The following is a 15152-nucleotide window of genomic DNA, read 5'->3' on the forward strand; positions in this document are numbered from 1 at the left end:
ACAGTTTAGCAATATGCACAAAATATTTTACAAATATACTTAAATATAATATTGCATTAGTTGGCAATAATTCAGATATCTTACATCGAAAATCAAAATTCAGTTAATTTCGCAATGGTTGATAATTTGGATATTTTGACGCATTTATTAGTTTTTTCCAAAATAATTAGTATCCATACAATATTTTTTGTAGCACATAATTTGATTTTGTGACAAATAAATATTTATTTTATTTGATTGGTTATTCAATACGGTAGTAAAAAAAATATGCCTAAATCAAATTAGTTTTTTTCTTTCTAGATTTGATAAATATGCGTTGATCTCTACAATGCACTATAAAAATCTCATTTAGTCGTCAAATTTATATGCATATGAAATATAAAATTAAAGGTGTTTTTAATTTCTATCTATTTCTAATTTATTCAAATTTATTTTAAAATACATTTTTAATATATAAAATAATTGAATACTTGATGCCATTTTGGAGTGTTTGTTAATTAATTTATTTATTTATATTAAGATATTTAAAAAATATATATATTCTAGCAAGTGTCTGGAATTATGATAAATAATATTCAATAAATTAAATTTTCCTACTTGTTCTAACCATTATTTGCACAAAATGGTGCATAAGGCACTGCATGTACAATGTTATCTTGACTGTTTATTACGCGAGAAAAAAAACTTCCACGAGTCAGAAATGCAATTCCTTGGCTGTTATTTTTTTTTCCGCGTCTTAATTAAAAAATCCTATTATTCCTCCTCCATTTTCTTTGTCATATATCAGTAATATATTTCACCTTCATAACTTTGATATAATCTTAAGCGCACCCAATGGTGCATAGGGCTATATCTATTTTTGCTCACCTTGGGAATCGCGCCCGAAGCCAGCATGGAAGATTACCATTACACTACAGAAGAAGTACTATTACTGCCATCTGACGATTTTATGGAATACGCAATTTTAAAAGTATGTGAAGTCGGTAACAACCAAATCTATGCGGTGTTTGCAAACAAAACATGTTAGCAGTCGATTCCGCTAGATGGCGACTAGAACGCAGTTTGCTTATCCATTAGTCGTGGTGGAAATTAGAACTAAATTGTTCGTATTTTGACTTTGACAGCTGAAAGGCAGGAGTAGTTGCTGCCGGACGCTCCAAGTTTGAAAATCGGGTAATCATGACGTATCGGCATAAGAAGGCGGGTGGGAGTGTCGAATTTATGCAATGATTCATTTATTTCTAAAATATCAAATAAAAAAATAAGTGCAACGGTGACCGATAAGTAATAAATATCAAATCCAAGTTGTCTGTATCTAGACTCGGTGGAGTTTCGTCGCGGTATTCGTTAATTCAGTGTTCGTTTTGGTGATTTTTATGTTTTCGGCGGGATCGTACCCTCGCGGAAAAGTGATTTCTTGAATTGAAATTTTCAAAGAACTTTTAAATAACCGTAACAATGTCTACGGTTTTGTTGGCTGTTGTTGCCGTGATCTTGTGCGTTCTTTTCCGAATTCTAAATGTCAACACACAGCCGCAGAATCCGATCTTGTGGTGCAAAGATGGAGGATTCCTCGAGACCATCCTAAATATTGCTCCGATGCTCGGCGAACAGTAAGTTCTAATCAATTCTTTTTCCACTTCACCCATCAGCTTCATTATTTATTAGATAGATTTTTCAACGATAAAAGTGTGAGCATTTTTTTGTTGGTTTTTATGATGAAATTTGATGTTAAAATGTATGTAAACAATAACATACCATATTTTTTTTTAGTATTTTTACGTCTGAAATTTACGTAACGCATAATTTTTTCGTGTTAATCTTTTTTCACTTCCTTATTTTTTTCAGTCTATAACTACAATAATAATTAAAGTCCTTATGTAAATTCTTAACGCTAATAGGAAAGTAATAATAACAATTGAAAAATAAAGCGTCTCATCTGTCACTTTGACCCACTGATTTTTGACATAGCGTAGGTCTTTTCCATCAAAATATTTGGGATAAGTAAGGCGTCATTTAATATTTTACTGACTTTTTAAGCAAAATCCTTAAATCATAATATCCTCATATAGCGCTATTTTCATTCAAATTATTTTGACAATGCTCTGAAAATATTATTTACTCCTACGAAATATGGCATAGCGTATTTTTGGTAACCATCTGTCGAGCTTTCGAGAGATTTCTAGCTGTTCAAAATAATCAAGTCGAGTACTCTTATGTACCTACCTGTTTGTGTACGAAAACATCGATTTTATGAAGAAAAAAAACTTTTTAAAAAATAGTACGAGAAAAATATTTTAGCTTTTTATTTTAAATATCCAAAATTTATTATCTACACAATAAACAAACGAAAAAGGCATTAAGAAGTACCGATACTGTTTTTTCTTCTTATTTACCCTTTTCTACGGGACATCTATGAAGCTATAAAATTATGTTAATACTTTAATTAGGTAATACGAGTTTTTTGTCCACAAGATTTATTTTTGGCTTCTAGGGGAATTTCGTAAATGCCCAAAATACCTCAATTCCAAACAATTTGTGAATAGGGGTGCTGTAAAGTAAGCCTGGAATGAAGGAAGACACTTTTATGGATTAAACTGACTGACTATCATATAAAACATGTTAATTAATTTTAATGAACACAACTCAAACAATTTATGTACATGTATGTGTGACGGGATAACATTCAGGTATTCCAACATTCCAAGGCCTGTTGAACAAAAAAAGCAGCATGTGAAATGTCAATAGTCCATGTTTGTACTTCCAAAATAGCATTGTTTGCTGAAATTGTGTTCCTAAATGTAACATATTTATAATGGAGTCAACAAAACCTAAAAAAATATTAAAATAAATATTACTAAGTGTGCCGGCATAACATATTTTGCGGTTTAAAAAAAACAATGTCAAATTTCAGTTTAAACCTTGATAGAAGCTTATAAACAGACCATTATGTAGGTAAATAAATCTCTCAGCAGCATTTTGCGTATGCTCAAAGTTCAAATATTTCTTTACAAATACTTACTGTATTTAATCTTAAAAGGGGTTGTTATCAAGATTTTAATTGACAGAGACGAACGACGAGGTGGAAATTTAAAAGTCTGGGGATTTACAGGAGTTTACAACCCGTCATTAGCTGGTTTTAATTATCAATTTTAAAACATTTAGAGTGTGTCCAAATACTTGTTCTAAAATATGGATTATCTCCAATTATAAGGGTTATTTTTATTTTATTTTTTAACATGAGATGAGATGTCATCTTTGATGAGATGTCAAAAAATAATATCACTTTAAACGCAAAATATGGAAAATATATTTTAAGAACGTTTGAAATTTGAGTAATGTGGTTGTTTGACCATGAGTAGAATGGTGAATATTACGCAGTCTATTGAGTGATAAATTAAACCATCCTGTGACATGTAGTAAGTCTTGTAAATACCCAGACCTCCATATTCACATATCAACCATTTCTTCGTCTCCGACGAAATATGATTTAAAAAACTTAAATACATTTTTTTTGTATGTTAAAAGCATTGTTAACTTTGTGGTATGGTAATATAACACTCTCCTTATCATTCATCGTTCACTTTGTGTTCGATGAATGATAAGGAGAGTGTTACTTAAATAATTTTTTATAAAACTTAGATTCAATCAATATTTGTTACAAATAAGATATTTTTACATAAATAAATCCGGTTAAATTTAAATAATATTATTAATATAATTCAAATTAAATGATCGTTGGCTGTCTATGCATACTTATGTACTTTTTTTACTTTCACGACACGACCAATTTATGTATGTGTTTTAAAATGTAATAATTACATTAATTATTAGTTGTGAAGTGAGTGGCTGAGCGAGGTGCTCACGGATAGCTAACATGTGCTATTATCGATAAGTAGACTTTTAATTGTGCCGAAGATTGACTGCTGTCAGGTAGGAACTCGAATTATCTTCGTTTCTTTGATCAATTTTCACGAACCAGTCACCGCATTATAAGTCAATATTTAAAAAAAAACTTATGGTATCATATGAAACATGTATGAGTAGGTACCTACATTCCATTCCAATAGGGTATTATCACTAGGGAGGAATATCTAATTTAACATAATTAACCTATAAAGGATTGTGTAAGACTCGTTTTGTGTTTATAACAGCCGATATAATCAATATTTTTATTCATAATTTTCTTTTGAAAATCTCGCCTTCGTAAAAACGTCGTTTTCGTAAGTTGGTAACGAATGACGTCACAGAAACGAATCCCCATTACTACTGACGGTGTGTAGATTATAATTGGCTTTACTGTCATGTGCATGTGGATTTAAATAAATAAGTAGAAATGTCTAGCAAAAGTATGATCGTTTATTTGTTACTCTTCATTTACTCTTTTTTGATTCCTAGACAATGATCCATAAAATATACCATTTTGTTTTCTCAATACATCCAACATTGACAGCCATCACGAAACACATTAAAGATTACTATCAAATGGCTGGACGAGGATAAAAATTGACGATTAAATCATTTTGTGTTGTTAAAAATCAGCAGATACTAATTTGACCATTGATATATATTAATTAATAGTCGATAAATAAATAAAATGTTTGAATATGTCACGTTCACGTGTTTTAGACACACTTTCGCCGTGAAAGTTCGTTAAATTATCGGTCAGATTACATTTATGTTTTTGTTATAAAATATTGTCATGCCACGACACGGTAATGGCAGAATGATGAACAGTTCTCTCCCATACGGCGCAAAATGGTAGGAAAAGTATGAATGAGTAGCAAAACATCATAAATCTTGTCCAACAGTCGGGAATTCTGATTTATAACCACCATTACATTTAGATAATGTATTCAACAAATCCATACCAACTTACTATAACGTCAACCATTCAACATACCTTCTCGACAAACAATACATTTAACACTCTCCCTATCATTAATCATTCACTTTGTGTAATACCACTTAAAAACATTATTTCATGATTACCGGTTTCGGAATAACCATTCCATCGTCAGGTCAAATGTAGACCTGATGGTTGGAAAGTTATGATCCATCCACCGTATAGTCCGGATCTTGCACCGTCTGATTATTATTTGTTTCGGATTCTGCAAAATTCTCTCGATGGTAAAAAATTGGCCGACCGAAGCGCCGCTGAAAATCACTTGGCCAAGGTTTTCGACGATAAGCCACAAAAGTTCTACACCGATGGAATTATGAAGCTACCTGAAAAATGGCAAAAGGTCACAGATGATAACGGTGATTAAATTAATGATTAAAACTGATTTTCGATGAAGAAATTTTTTGTTAAAAAATGTACGAAAAAAACTGCGTAGACTTTTTAAATGACCCAATATATCGCTGCTTATATGCCAAAGGGTCACAACGCAAAAAAATTAAACTTTTTATTCTAAAAATAGTATCAAAATCTTCAACATTTTCATATTCGAAAGAAACTTATAATTTTAGCATTAGAAATTGACATTTATAACACTAGAATCATAAGTGTCTTTTTCGAACATGAAAATATTGACGATTTAGATACCATTTATGGAATAAAGAGTTTTAATATATTTTTTTTTGCGTTGTGGCCCTTTGGCATTTAACCCGCGATATATATGGTTTTTCTCAGCAAATAAAGTTAAATTGTACGCTAAGTACTTTATGACGATTTAATGTTTTTATATTATATCGATTCTTGTAAATGTGGGCGAAATATGGCTTTTTGTGGGCCAAGGGCGTTATAGTGTGTTTACAATGACCTCTCTCTCGTGTTTGGTAGTGGACCACCCCCTAAGATTAACTGCTTACGTAGGCGATATTGTCTTTTTGGACACATTCCAATAAATTTATTTCACGTTAGTAGAACCTAAATGTGTGAAAATCAATAAATTTTCTTTGTAAGAAATATACTCGTATGAATACAGAAAAATGCTCAAATAAGTGATGTTGTTTTTCTTGTACAAATTGTCTATATGCCTATATTTTATTCGTAATAAAGAATTCAATAACATTGATCGTTGTAAAAATATTAAATATAAATCCTAGATACTTTAACGTTCTAACCTACATATTTCCGCTATCCGCTTCCATAGTGTAGTAGTTAACACATTTGGATTCAATGCTAGAGTTCTCGGAATCGATTCTCAGGAGGGTTTAAATAAATCCTCGTATTTTTTCTCCCTATTATTCATTTCATTTTAACCTGGACTGCTACCTGAAGCGCAGGGCTGCTTGCCTTGCATTTATATAATAAGCAATCAAATTACCGCATAAATTAAAAATATTGGCCTATGCACCATTAAGTGCGGATAAAGTCAATAGTAGTATGTACCTACTCATAGTAGCAATTTGCTTTATTTTTTTCTTGTTACTTGGTATTTTTTGGTCTTGTTTATTTTTTCTGTTTAAGTTACTTTTATTGTGTTCCAGTTTACCAATTAAATAATTTATGGTGTAGATACCATACATGTGTTTAGATTATTTCTTACATCCTTTTTTACCGTGTCCGTTTTATTTATATTTATTTATCTTATTTACATTGTTTTAAATTTTATTCTAAACCTGTTCTGATATTTTTACTGTATATTGATTGAATCGCAATTTTTACCTCATTCTTGCTTAACATGCTTTTTTATTTTACCTTTTTTTGCAATACTCTTTGTTACTTGTTATGTTTGTAGGCATATAACATTATCCTTAAATGAGTAATTACTCATTACGAATATTATGCAGCTAATACAACCAGAGATTTAAATTTAATTTTTAAATACATATAATTTATAGCTGGAAACATGGCATGAATGATTTTATCTTGAATATGATATTGTATGTTTTAAATAATATAAATAACAATAAAAAATTATTGTATTTCAATATCCTAAATAAAATAAATCGTTCGAACTAATGCCAGGCCGTACAATTTATTGCTTACAAGTCCAGTTCAGTTGAAAGGTCAAGTAGGTGTGAATGATAACTTAATTAGGAACAGCAAACACGAATTCGGATTCGCAGTTGAAACTGTTAGCTCATACATAGTGATGCTTTAGTATTTATTCTTGAAAAAAAATGTTCATTTCAGGTCTTAATACATATTTTACATATTTTATACAGGCACGCACTTTTGGATAGTAAAGATTACCTATTAGGTAGATTTATGTTACTTTTTTTATATTTTTTTATTCATTTAATAAATTTACATTTTTATTTATAACATAATACATTTGAATCATTTATACATATGGAGAACTTTTATATTTCGATTCGCTGTGCCTCTCCATAAAAGAGTCTGTGCTCTTGTGCTTGGAAAGGGACTTACACTCGTGGTTTAATGTTATATAATAAAAGATATAATAGTTTTTTTAAAGATTTAAATGTATAGAGCTTTAATTTTTTTCGTAAGGATTTTTATATCATCTATTTTTTTTATTTCTTTATTGAAATGTTTGATTGCCAAATATTTGAAGTTTTGCTGAAATTGCTTGGTGTTGCATTTTGGAGTAGAAAAATCGTTTGAGAATCTCGATGATAAATTTAAATAGTTGTCACCCTTTAGTATTTGAAAAACTGCGGTTTTTTTTATAAATGGATTCTATATTTGGGACTTGAAATTTTTTAAATAATAATTTTGTTGATTTAACAATAATAATTTAAATATTTTTTAATAATTTTTTAACTTTATTCGAGTAATTAAGAATTTGTCAATGTTTTTTCAAAGTTTTTTTTAAAGCTCTTTTTTTAACAATCTGCATTTCGCTTTTTTTATAGCGTTGGATTTAAGAATGATATTTTCGTATGGATTTTTACTCGCATTTTGTCCATTTAAAAAAAAATCTTGAAATTTAATAAATGAAGAACGAATTCCACATTAAAACATCCTTTTTGCGTCTCTTCCATTCAATTCGCTCCATTAATTCTTTTTGTTGTATATTTCTTGGTTAACTTAGTACATTCACTGCTTAAATGATTTTTTCTTTCTTAATTTTTACAGTTTTACACGTACTACCTACTATTTACAACCTATAAGTTATGATTCTCTTGTTATCCCATCATTCTTGCCGTTGACTTTAAAGATAGATATACTCAGGTGCCTAACTTATTATTATACACTAAACTTTTTATTACACGGTTATTATTTTTACTAACTCACGTTTCATAAATTGATTTCTTTTCAATTTAATAAATGCTTTTCTAAACTTGTAATAAAAACGATTCGGATGAATTGAATTATAAGCCTTCGTTTGTAATTATAGTGTAATCACACGGTTTTGAAGCGTTCCAAATTAGTTTGAAATAATGATAGTTCCATAAGAAAATTAAAATAAGAGACCTACGTATGTTTTTTTTTCTTCGTTTAACTTACTGATAACATAAAAAGATACGGAAGCTTAATTACTTGCTTAATAATAAACATATAATATGATAATACATACGCGTTGTGTATAATACAAGATTATATAAACTTTAGCAAAACAACCGGTAGTTATGCATATATGGTGTCTGTATAATTCAATTTTTATCCCCTTACTTTCTTACCTTGAGTTCCTTCAGGACATTCGTTTGGAAGTTTCCGCTAATTGTCCAGCACCTCCTATCGCTAAATTCTCCATAAATCAATAATGCAATCATAAAGCCCTCATGAAATATAACAAAAACATTAAAGTATTAGAGTGGTCAATAAAAAGTGTTCGTTTGTAAATGAAAACTTCTTAATGACATTAGTTTTTTTAAATTGCAAGTAAAAATTAAATGGCATAATAAAATTTTAAAAATCAGTTTTTCGTGGTATGTACCACTCAATTCTGGGTGCTTTGCCAAATTAACAGAAATATTTCACCCATACCTTTATTATTTATGTTTTAAGGTAAATGAACTTGTGTAAAATTAGTAATGTTATAATCAATTGCAATGTTAGTACGACTTTGTCTAATCCTTTATACGCAAAAATTATTTTCTATGTCACTGGCTGCCCCAAAATCGTATATCACGCCAAATTAAGTATACCCTGTACATATTTCAAAGTTATTTTATCCGCTAGTATGTTATTTTCTATTACGTACAATTTTCCAAGAGAAGATAATAAAAACGTCATCACTCACGTGGATGATTCATGTGTTATATTTGATTATACTTATTATTTTAAATTATATACTTAAAATTATATATTATTATAAATTGTTCTTGGTATACATTGATAAAAAAATATATATTTTACATCTTTTTTCTTACCTAGGATTTTCATTATAATTGAAAATCGTAATCTGAAATAGAGTTACTTAATTTTTTTAAATTTTGCTTTTATTCAACTTAAATTCTTAGATATTCTTATCATTTTTGTTTTTCTACAATATACCCACATAAATTTTAAATATTGCCTTGTATATACAATTGAGGAAAAATGAAATATTTTCTTCATTCGCGATAATACGAGCATAACCGATAGCTAGATTGGAAAATAATTCTCACGTTTCCACGTTCACCATCCGGTTTATCTAGTTTTCTATTTGTGTCAATAGATTATATGGTGATTTACAATAATTTCACCAGGAAAACACAACATTAAACAGTTTAATCATTTTTATGTTGGGGTACCTAATTTTCGGCCACTCGCCTTGATTTGCACACCCGAAGAGTTTGGGTGAAAGCCTGATTAAAAAAAGCTCCTAAAATAAAATTATTTTATATGTTGGTGCAGGAGTTTTCATTAGAATTGATCTAACAAACACATTCTGTTCGGATGTTTGTATCGTTTATCCATACATGCCTTAGGGGCGGTAGCATTACACAACACCTCGTACATAAGGAAAACATTCCTGTTCGTACATTGGTCGGGTCAACTCTGAGAATAAAAAAACTAACGAACTAACTAACCATCACGCCGCTTCCCCGCAGGGGTAGGCAGAGAGAATCGAACGCCAAACCACTCTGTCTTTGCAAACATTCTTCGCCTCTTCCACATTCATGCATCTCCTCATACATACCCGACGATTATTATGACTCCTGACCCGGCCGCTTTCAAGTATTTTACATACCTGATTGTGCCAAGTTTTCCTCGGTCTTCCTCTGCTTCTTTTTTCCAACTACATTCGCCTCATAAATTTGTTTAACCGTTATTTCCTCATTCATCCGTTCCACATGTCCAAACCATCTCAACACACCTTTCTTAATTTTATCGATAATGCTTATCTCAGCCTTGCATTCTTTCCTTATTTCATCATTCGAACATTTATCAAACATTGCTTTGCCACACATTCGTCTGAGAATAATAAATAACATATATGTATTGCGTGTAAACTAAAGTGTGTTATCAACTCATCAAATGTCAGTCCAATTTAGTTAAATGGGAAGAGAGGATATACGTCCGTATTACCTGCCCCGTTAGAAACCCTTCCTTTTTTATGTGCTTCTTTATCGAGTCGACAGTAATTCGCTTTTAAGCTTGCTTAAGGCTTATTATTCGTTCAATATTTAAGGAATTATTATTCGTGATTTGATTTACATATCGCCCGGGAGTCTCTGCCTAGATACACGTTACATCAATCATGATTATATCACATAGAAGCCATTTTTATTCTTCACAACAATATAAAAAACCAACAAGTGGACCACCAATCACCCGAACACCTACGCTGTGTGACATGCCATTTGAACTTTATCAAATATGCATACAAATTTTATGTTCGTTTGTGCGTACAACTTGTAGAACGTACTTGTACATACATGGAGAGACGGCGACGACTATATTCGTTCCTCGTGGAAAATTAAAATTTTTGACTGCAAGAAACATTTTATTTGGGAAAGTACTGTTTTTATTTTTATTATTATTTATTTATCCATGGTGATATTTCCAGAAATACATTGAGATATATGAAACTGGTGAAGAAGACTATGATTAGTATTTAAAGCAGTAACTTTGAATTTTCTATTTTTATAACTTAAAAAATAACGTTATTAAAAGATCATAATACTTATCGACCAGTTTCAGAGCAAACATTTTTTTTCTCAAGACTAATAATTAAATTATGCTGTAGGATTTAATATATTTACAAGCAATTTATTAAATACATGCAAAAATACATGAACTTATAAACATCTAGGTACATATTTATATAACTATTTTTTTCTGAATACGCCTTTCTAAATTTAGATCCGGAATTCCGGTTGTGAATTCAAATGGTCGTGAAATTTATAATTTGTATTTTTATTATTGCTGCATACATCACAGAACGCATGCAACATCCATTCTGTGACATGTGTAGGAAGTACCCACAATCTAGATTTTGAATTCAGCAAGCTATTCCAGTAATTTGTGGCCGTACTATGTTTTAAATACGTTGATACTTGATCGCGAAGAACATTATTTTTAGCTTAGAAATGTGATTCTATATATCGACTTATCTTCCGCGTTCTACGTTCTAGGCACTCCGTCTAATTTTGTCTCCAAAGTTGTCGTAGACCTAGTTCTTGCGATACTAAAACGCACGGGTGTTTCGGTTATCCAATCTTGGATGCGTAAAAAGAATGGATCATTTTCATATGGGAGAAATATCTAATTTAACATACTCAACCTATAAAGGATTGTATTAGAGTCGTTTTGTGTTTATAACAGCCGATATAATCAATATTTTCATTCATCATTTTTTTGTTGTTGCAAAATTCGCCTTCGTAAAAACGTGGTTTTCGTAAGTTAGCAACGAATGACGTCACAGAAACGAATCCACACTACTACTACTATTACAGCTCTATAAAGCAGATACATAAAGGGATACGCCCCATAACACACCCGATGACGAAAAATTTGATGACGTATAGCGGTGTTCGTTTTACGTTTTATTCAAATATCTAAAGTTTAAACCTTCATATCTCTCTTATTTATCTACAGATTTCAATAAGAATCTTACCGATAGTCTTGTGATTTTTCATAATTATTTATTAGCCAATAACACATTAAAATACATTCCAAAAACATTTTTGCCATTTTGTCAACAACTTTAATCCATTTAATGTTGCGCATTACATAGATAATTTTGATGTGAACTTTATCAATTTGTTTTTTTTTTACTTTATGATTTTTGTAAGTGATAGATAACAAATAGTAAAGTTTTTGTCGTTAACGTACGTCACCAACGTCGTTATTGTGTCTCCGATGAGTTATACAAATATTAAATATCTTACACATTTTTTTGACATAATTTGTTTGAGAGATAAGGTAAAACTGTTGGAATAAAATGTTTTTACATTTAGATGTTTAGATAATTACGAATTGACAAAAAGACAACAATCGATGACGCTTAATTTAGTCTCTGTATGAAGTCTGTCTGTAATATATAATGTTTTTTATTTAAGCTAACGATATTAAATTTATTTATATCGATTTTTTTGGGCTAATAATAATATTCCGCTTCCGTGGTAAAATGGTTAGCGTGTTTAGCTATTGTGCTCGATTCCCAAGGGGGGGGGGGGTTAAAATAAATATTGGTGATTTTACACTCTAATATTTTTTTAATATTCCCCTGGACTAGTCTCTGAAGCGCAGGAGCGATCATCTTGCCTTCATGTAAGTAACGATCAAGATAACACTGCGCCAATACTATGAAGTTCTCTATGCACCATTGGATAAGGGTTAGAAGAAGAAGAATAGTAGTATTAAATAATGTACAGCAATACTTTGATTTCAGAAAACGATTTCGGGCGTTTAACAAATTTTTCGATACTTTTATTTTGGGAGAGTTGTTCAGGCAGAGAACACTCAAAATTTAGTGGTTCAATCGTTAAATTATTGTCCAAAAATGAAAGTAGTAGTAGTATTTGAGTAAAAACATAGGGCAGGAGATTAAAGGCAAGTAGTATTTACGTGCATTTTCACTCTCTAATCATGAATACGTACTTGAATACAATTTACATAATTAATATCGCCCAGGTTCTAGCAACGAGTTTTTCTAGATCCAGTCGATAAACTTATTTTCACATTAAAATTTGAGCGCCAGTACAAACGACATCACTCTCCCGTTTGGTATTTTGCCCTACTTTGTAAGAAAGTGTAACATTTTAATTACCCATCTCTTTTTACACCTAATGCAGAGCCATTTTTACGTTGGGTTTTGTTGTTTTGTAGTGAACAGAAAAAAAATACCAAAATTACACCGTATTACTCGTTTCATGGAAATAATTATTGGTTATTTTATTTCACAATGGGTTAGTAAAACTCACCATTTACTATGTAAAGTTCTTTATCACCTTCACGCAGAATAAATATGTAGCCACAGAATATTGGGTATTGTTATTTTTACGAGCGAATAACCTTAGAAGCGAATAATATTTTTATGTCTATTTTTAACACGAGAAGTGAAAAATCGCTGTATAATGTTACCATTTTAGCAATGTTCTTTGTATTCTGCGGTCATGTTGTATACATCGCTCACTCCTTTCAATAACGTCATATATATAAAAAATGGCCAATTTTCAATTGTGCATGTTTTCGGCATGTCCAAAAAATGTACTATATCCCAGCAAAAGCAGCATATTTTAAACTTAATATTTACCCGCTACAGGGCAGAAAGTGTTGTTTTTGCATTTTGAAGAAAAGATATTGTTTAATTACTTTTTTTAATGTACAAAATATTATTCAAATGGAGAAAAAACATTCAGGTTTTACCAAAAAAGATCTGTTGCACAGTAAAATGTTCAATAAGTGGCTTGATATTTATTTGTAATAAATTGTATTATATTATTAAATATTAAAAACGATCTCCTGCAAAATCAAGTTTTTTGATTTATGAAGTTGTTGAAAGGAAGCGAGCGACATACGATACACATTATGGACGTACAAGTATTTACAATGTGCGTAGGCCATTGAATGAATTTAGTTTAACGAATCATGAAACAATAGATACAACTGCCTTCAAATTTAGGATAATGAATTTATTCGCTTTGATTTCCCTGGGAAATTTAGCTTTTTAATTTCCTGTATTCTTGTTAGATACCTATTTATTTATTTATCATGTTACCGTGGACAGGTGGCACGTGACACCGTGACACTCTTGGGACATGCACCACGTGTTGCGACCCGTTGTGATATTGAAATCTAGACGTTTTTATAATTATGTACTTTGTGGTAGACTTGGGAAATCGAATGAAGAAACCGAATCAAATCACAACTTCTTCAAAATAATTCGTTACTTGATTCGGTTTCTGGATTCGATCATTTAAAATTAATTACGCCAATCAGTGATGAAAATTAATTGCGTGTTTCTAGCTCCTAATGCATTTGACAATTTGGCATAGAAAACTTGGGATAGAAAAAAAAAACAAAATATATAAACCGGGAAATATAACGAACACCATCCCAATCGGGTAACTGAAACTGTATCAATTACTCATTAGTCACATCTCTACTTTGTGCTCACGCGACCCAGGAAAACTATATGTCCATTTTCAGAAGACGTCCACAGGATGTGTGATTTTTCTTTCTGTTCATAATACTAAAAACAATATATCTAATATAATATAATATTATCTTACCGACCTTAGGTGCATATAAGCATTTTTAATCGGTACATAACATCGCTAATGTGCAAAGGCAAATAGCCGCAAGTTAAAAACAGTAGTTTTGAGATAAATGAGTTTATAGCTAACTTAAAATGATTATTATTATTATTATTTTTATTATTATTTTTTTTTTTTTGCAATCCGACGAAACGATATTTATTTTTAATAATAATTGCTGAGCTGTTAATTTATTTAAGTAAATTATTTATTTATTAAATACAACGTCTATCCGACGCGATACCCTATATACCATCGTGTGCGTAAAGTGAATATATTTTTTGTTAAAAAATACTCTCAGCACAATGTAGCAAATAGCAACGCGTCGGAGAAGTGGGTAGAGGCTAGAAGCCGGTTACCTAACATAGAATGTTCTACGCACATGTATCACTATACACTAACTTTCCGTAGTTTTCTTCTTTTTCGACTAGGAACGCATTTAGACTTGTTAGTGTTCAAGTTTCAAGTGTCCTTGATAAGCATTTTAAATAGTGTTCTAGAAAAGACTTAGAAGACATAGTGCGATTGTTCTGGGTAAAATAATATATTATGTGTCTTATAAAATAAAAAATTAAACTCAGTATAAATCAATCACAAAACTATTC

At 30.6% G+C, this 15152-nt stretch overlaps 1 protein-coding gene across 1 annotated transcript in view; it reads left to right on the forward strand.

The window, feature by feature from the left end:
• The first annotated feature begins 1113 nt into the window (after window positions 1–1113).
• Hydr2 (abhydrolase domain-containing protein 2) overlaps window positions 1114–15152 on the forward strand; it is a 37256-nt gene continuing 23217 nt past the window's right edge. The window contains exon 1 of the mRNA XM_088261424.1: window positions 1114–1613. Coding sequence (XP_088117550.1) covers window positions 1459–1613 — 155 coding nt within the window. The 5' untranslated portion in view covers window positions 1114–1458. The remainder of the gene's footprint in view (window positions 1614–15152) is intronic.

This window comes from Brachycentrus maculatus, unplaced genomic scaffold (genome assembly GCF_059751285.1).
Source record: "Brachycentrus maculatus isolate JH-2025_06_01 unplaced genomic scaffold, ASM5975128v1 h1tg000010l, whole genome shotgun sequence".
In the NCBI taxonomy this organism is placed as follows: Eukaryota; Metazoa; Arthropoda; class Insecta; order Trichoptera; family Brachycentridae; genus Brachycentrus; species Brachycentrus maculatus.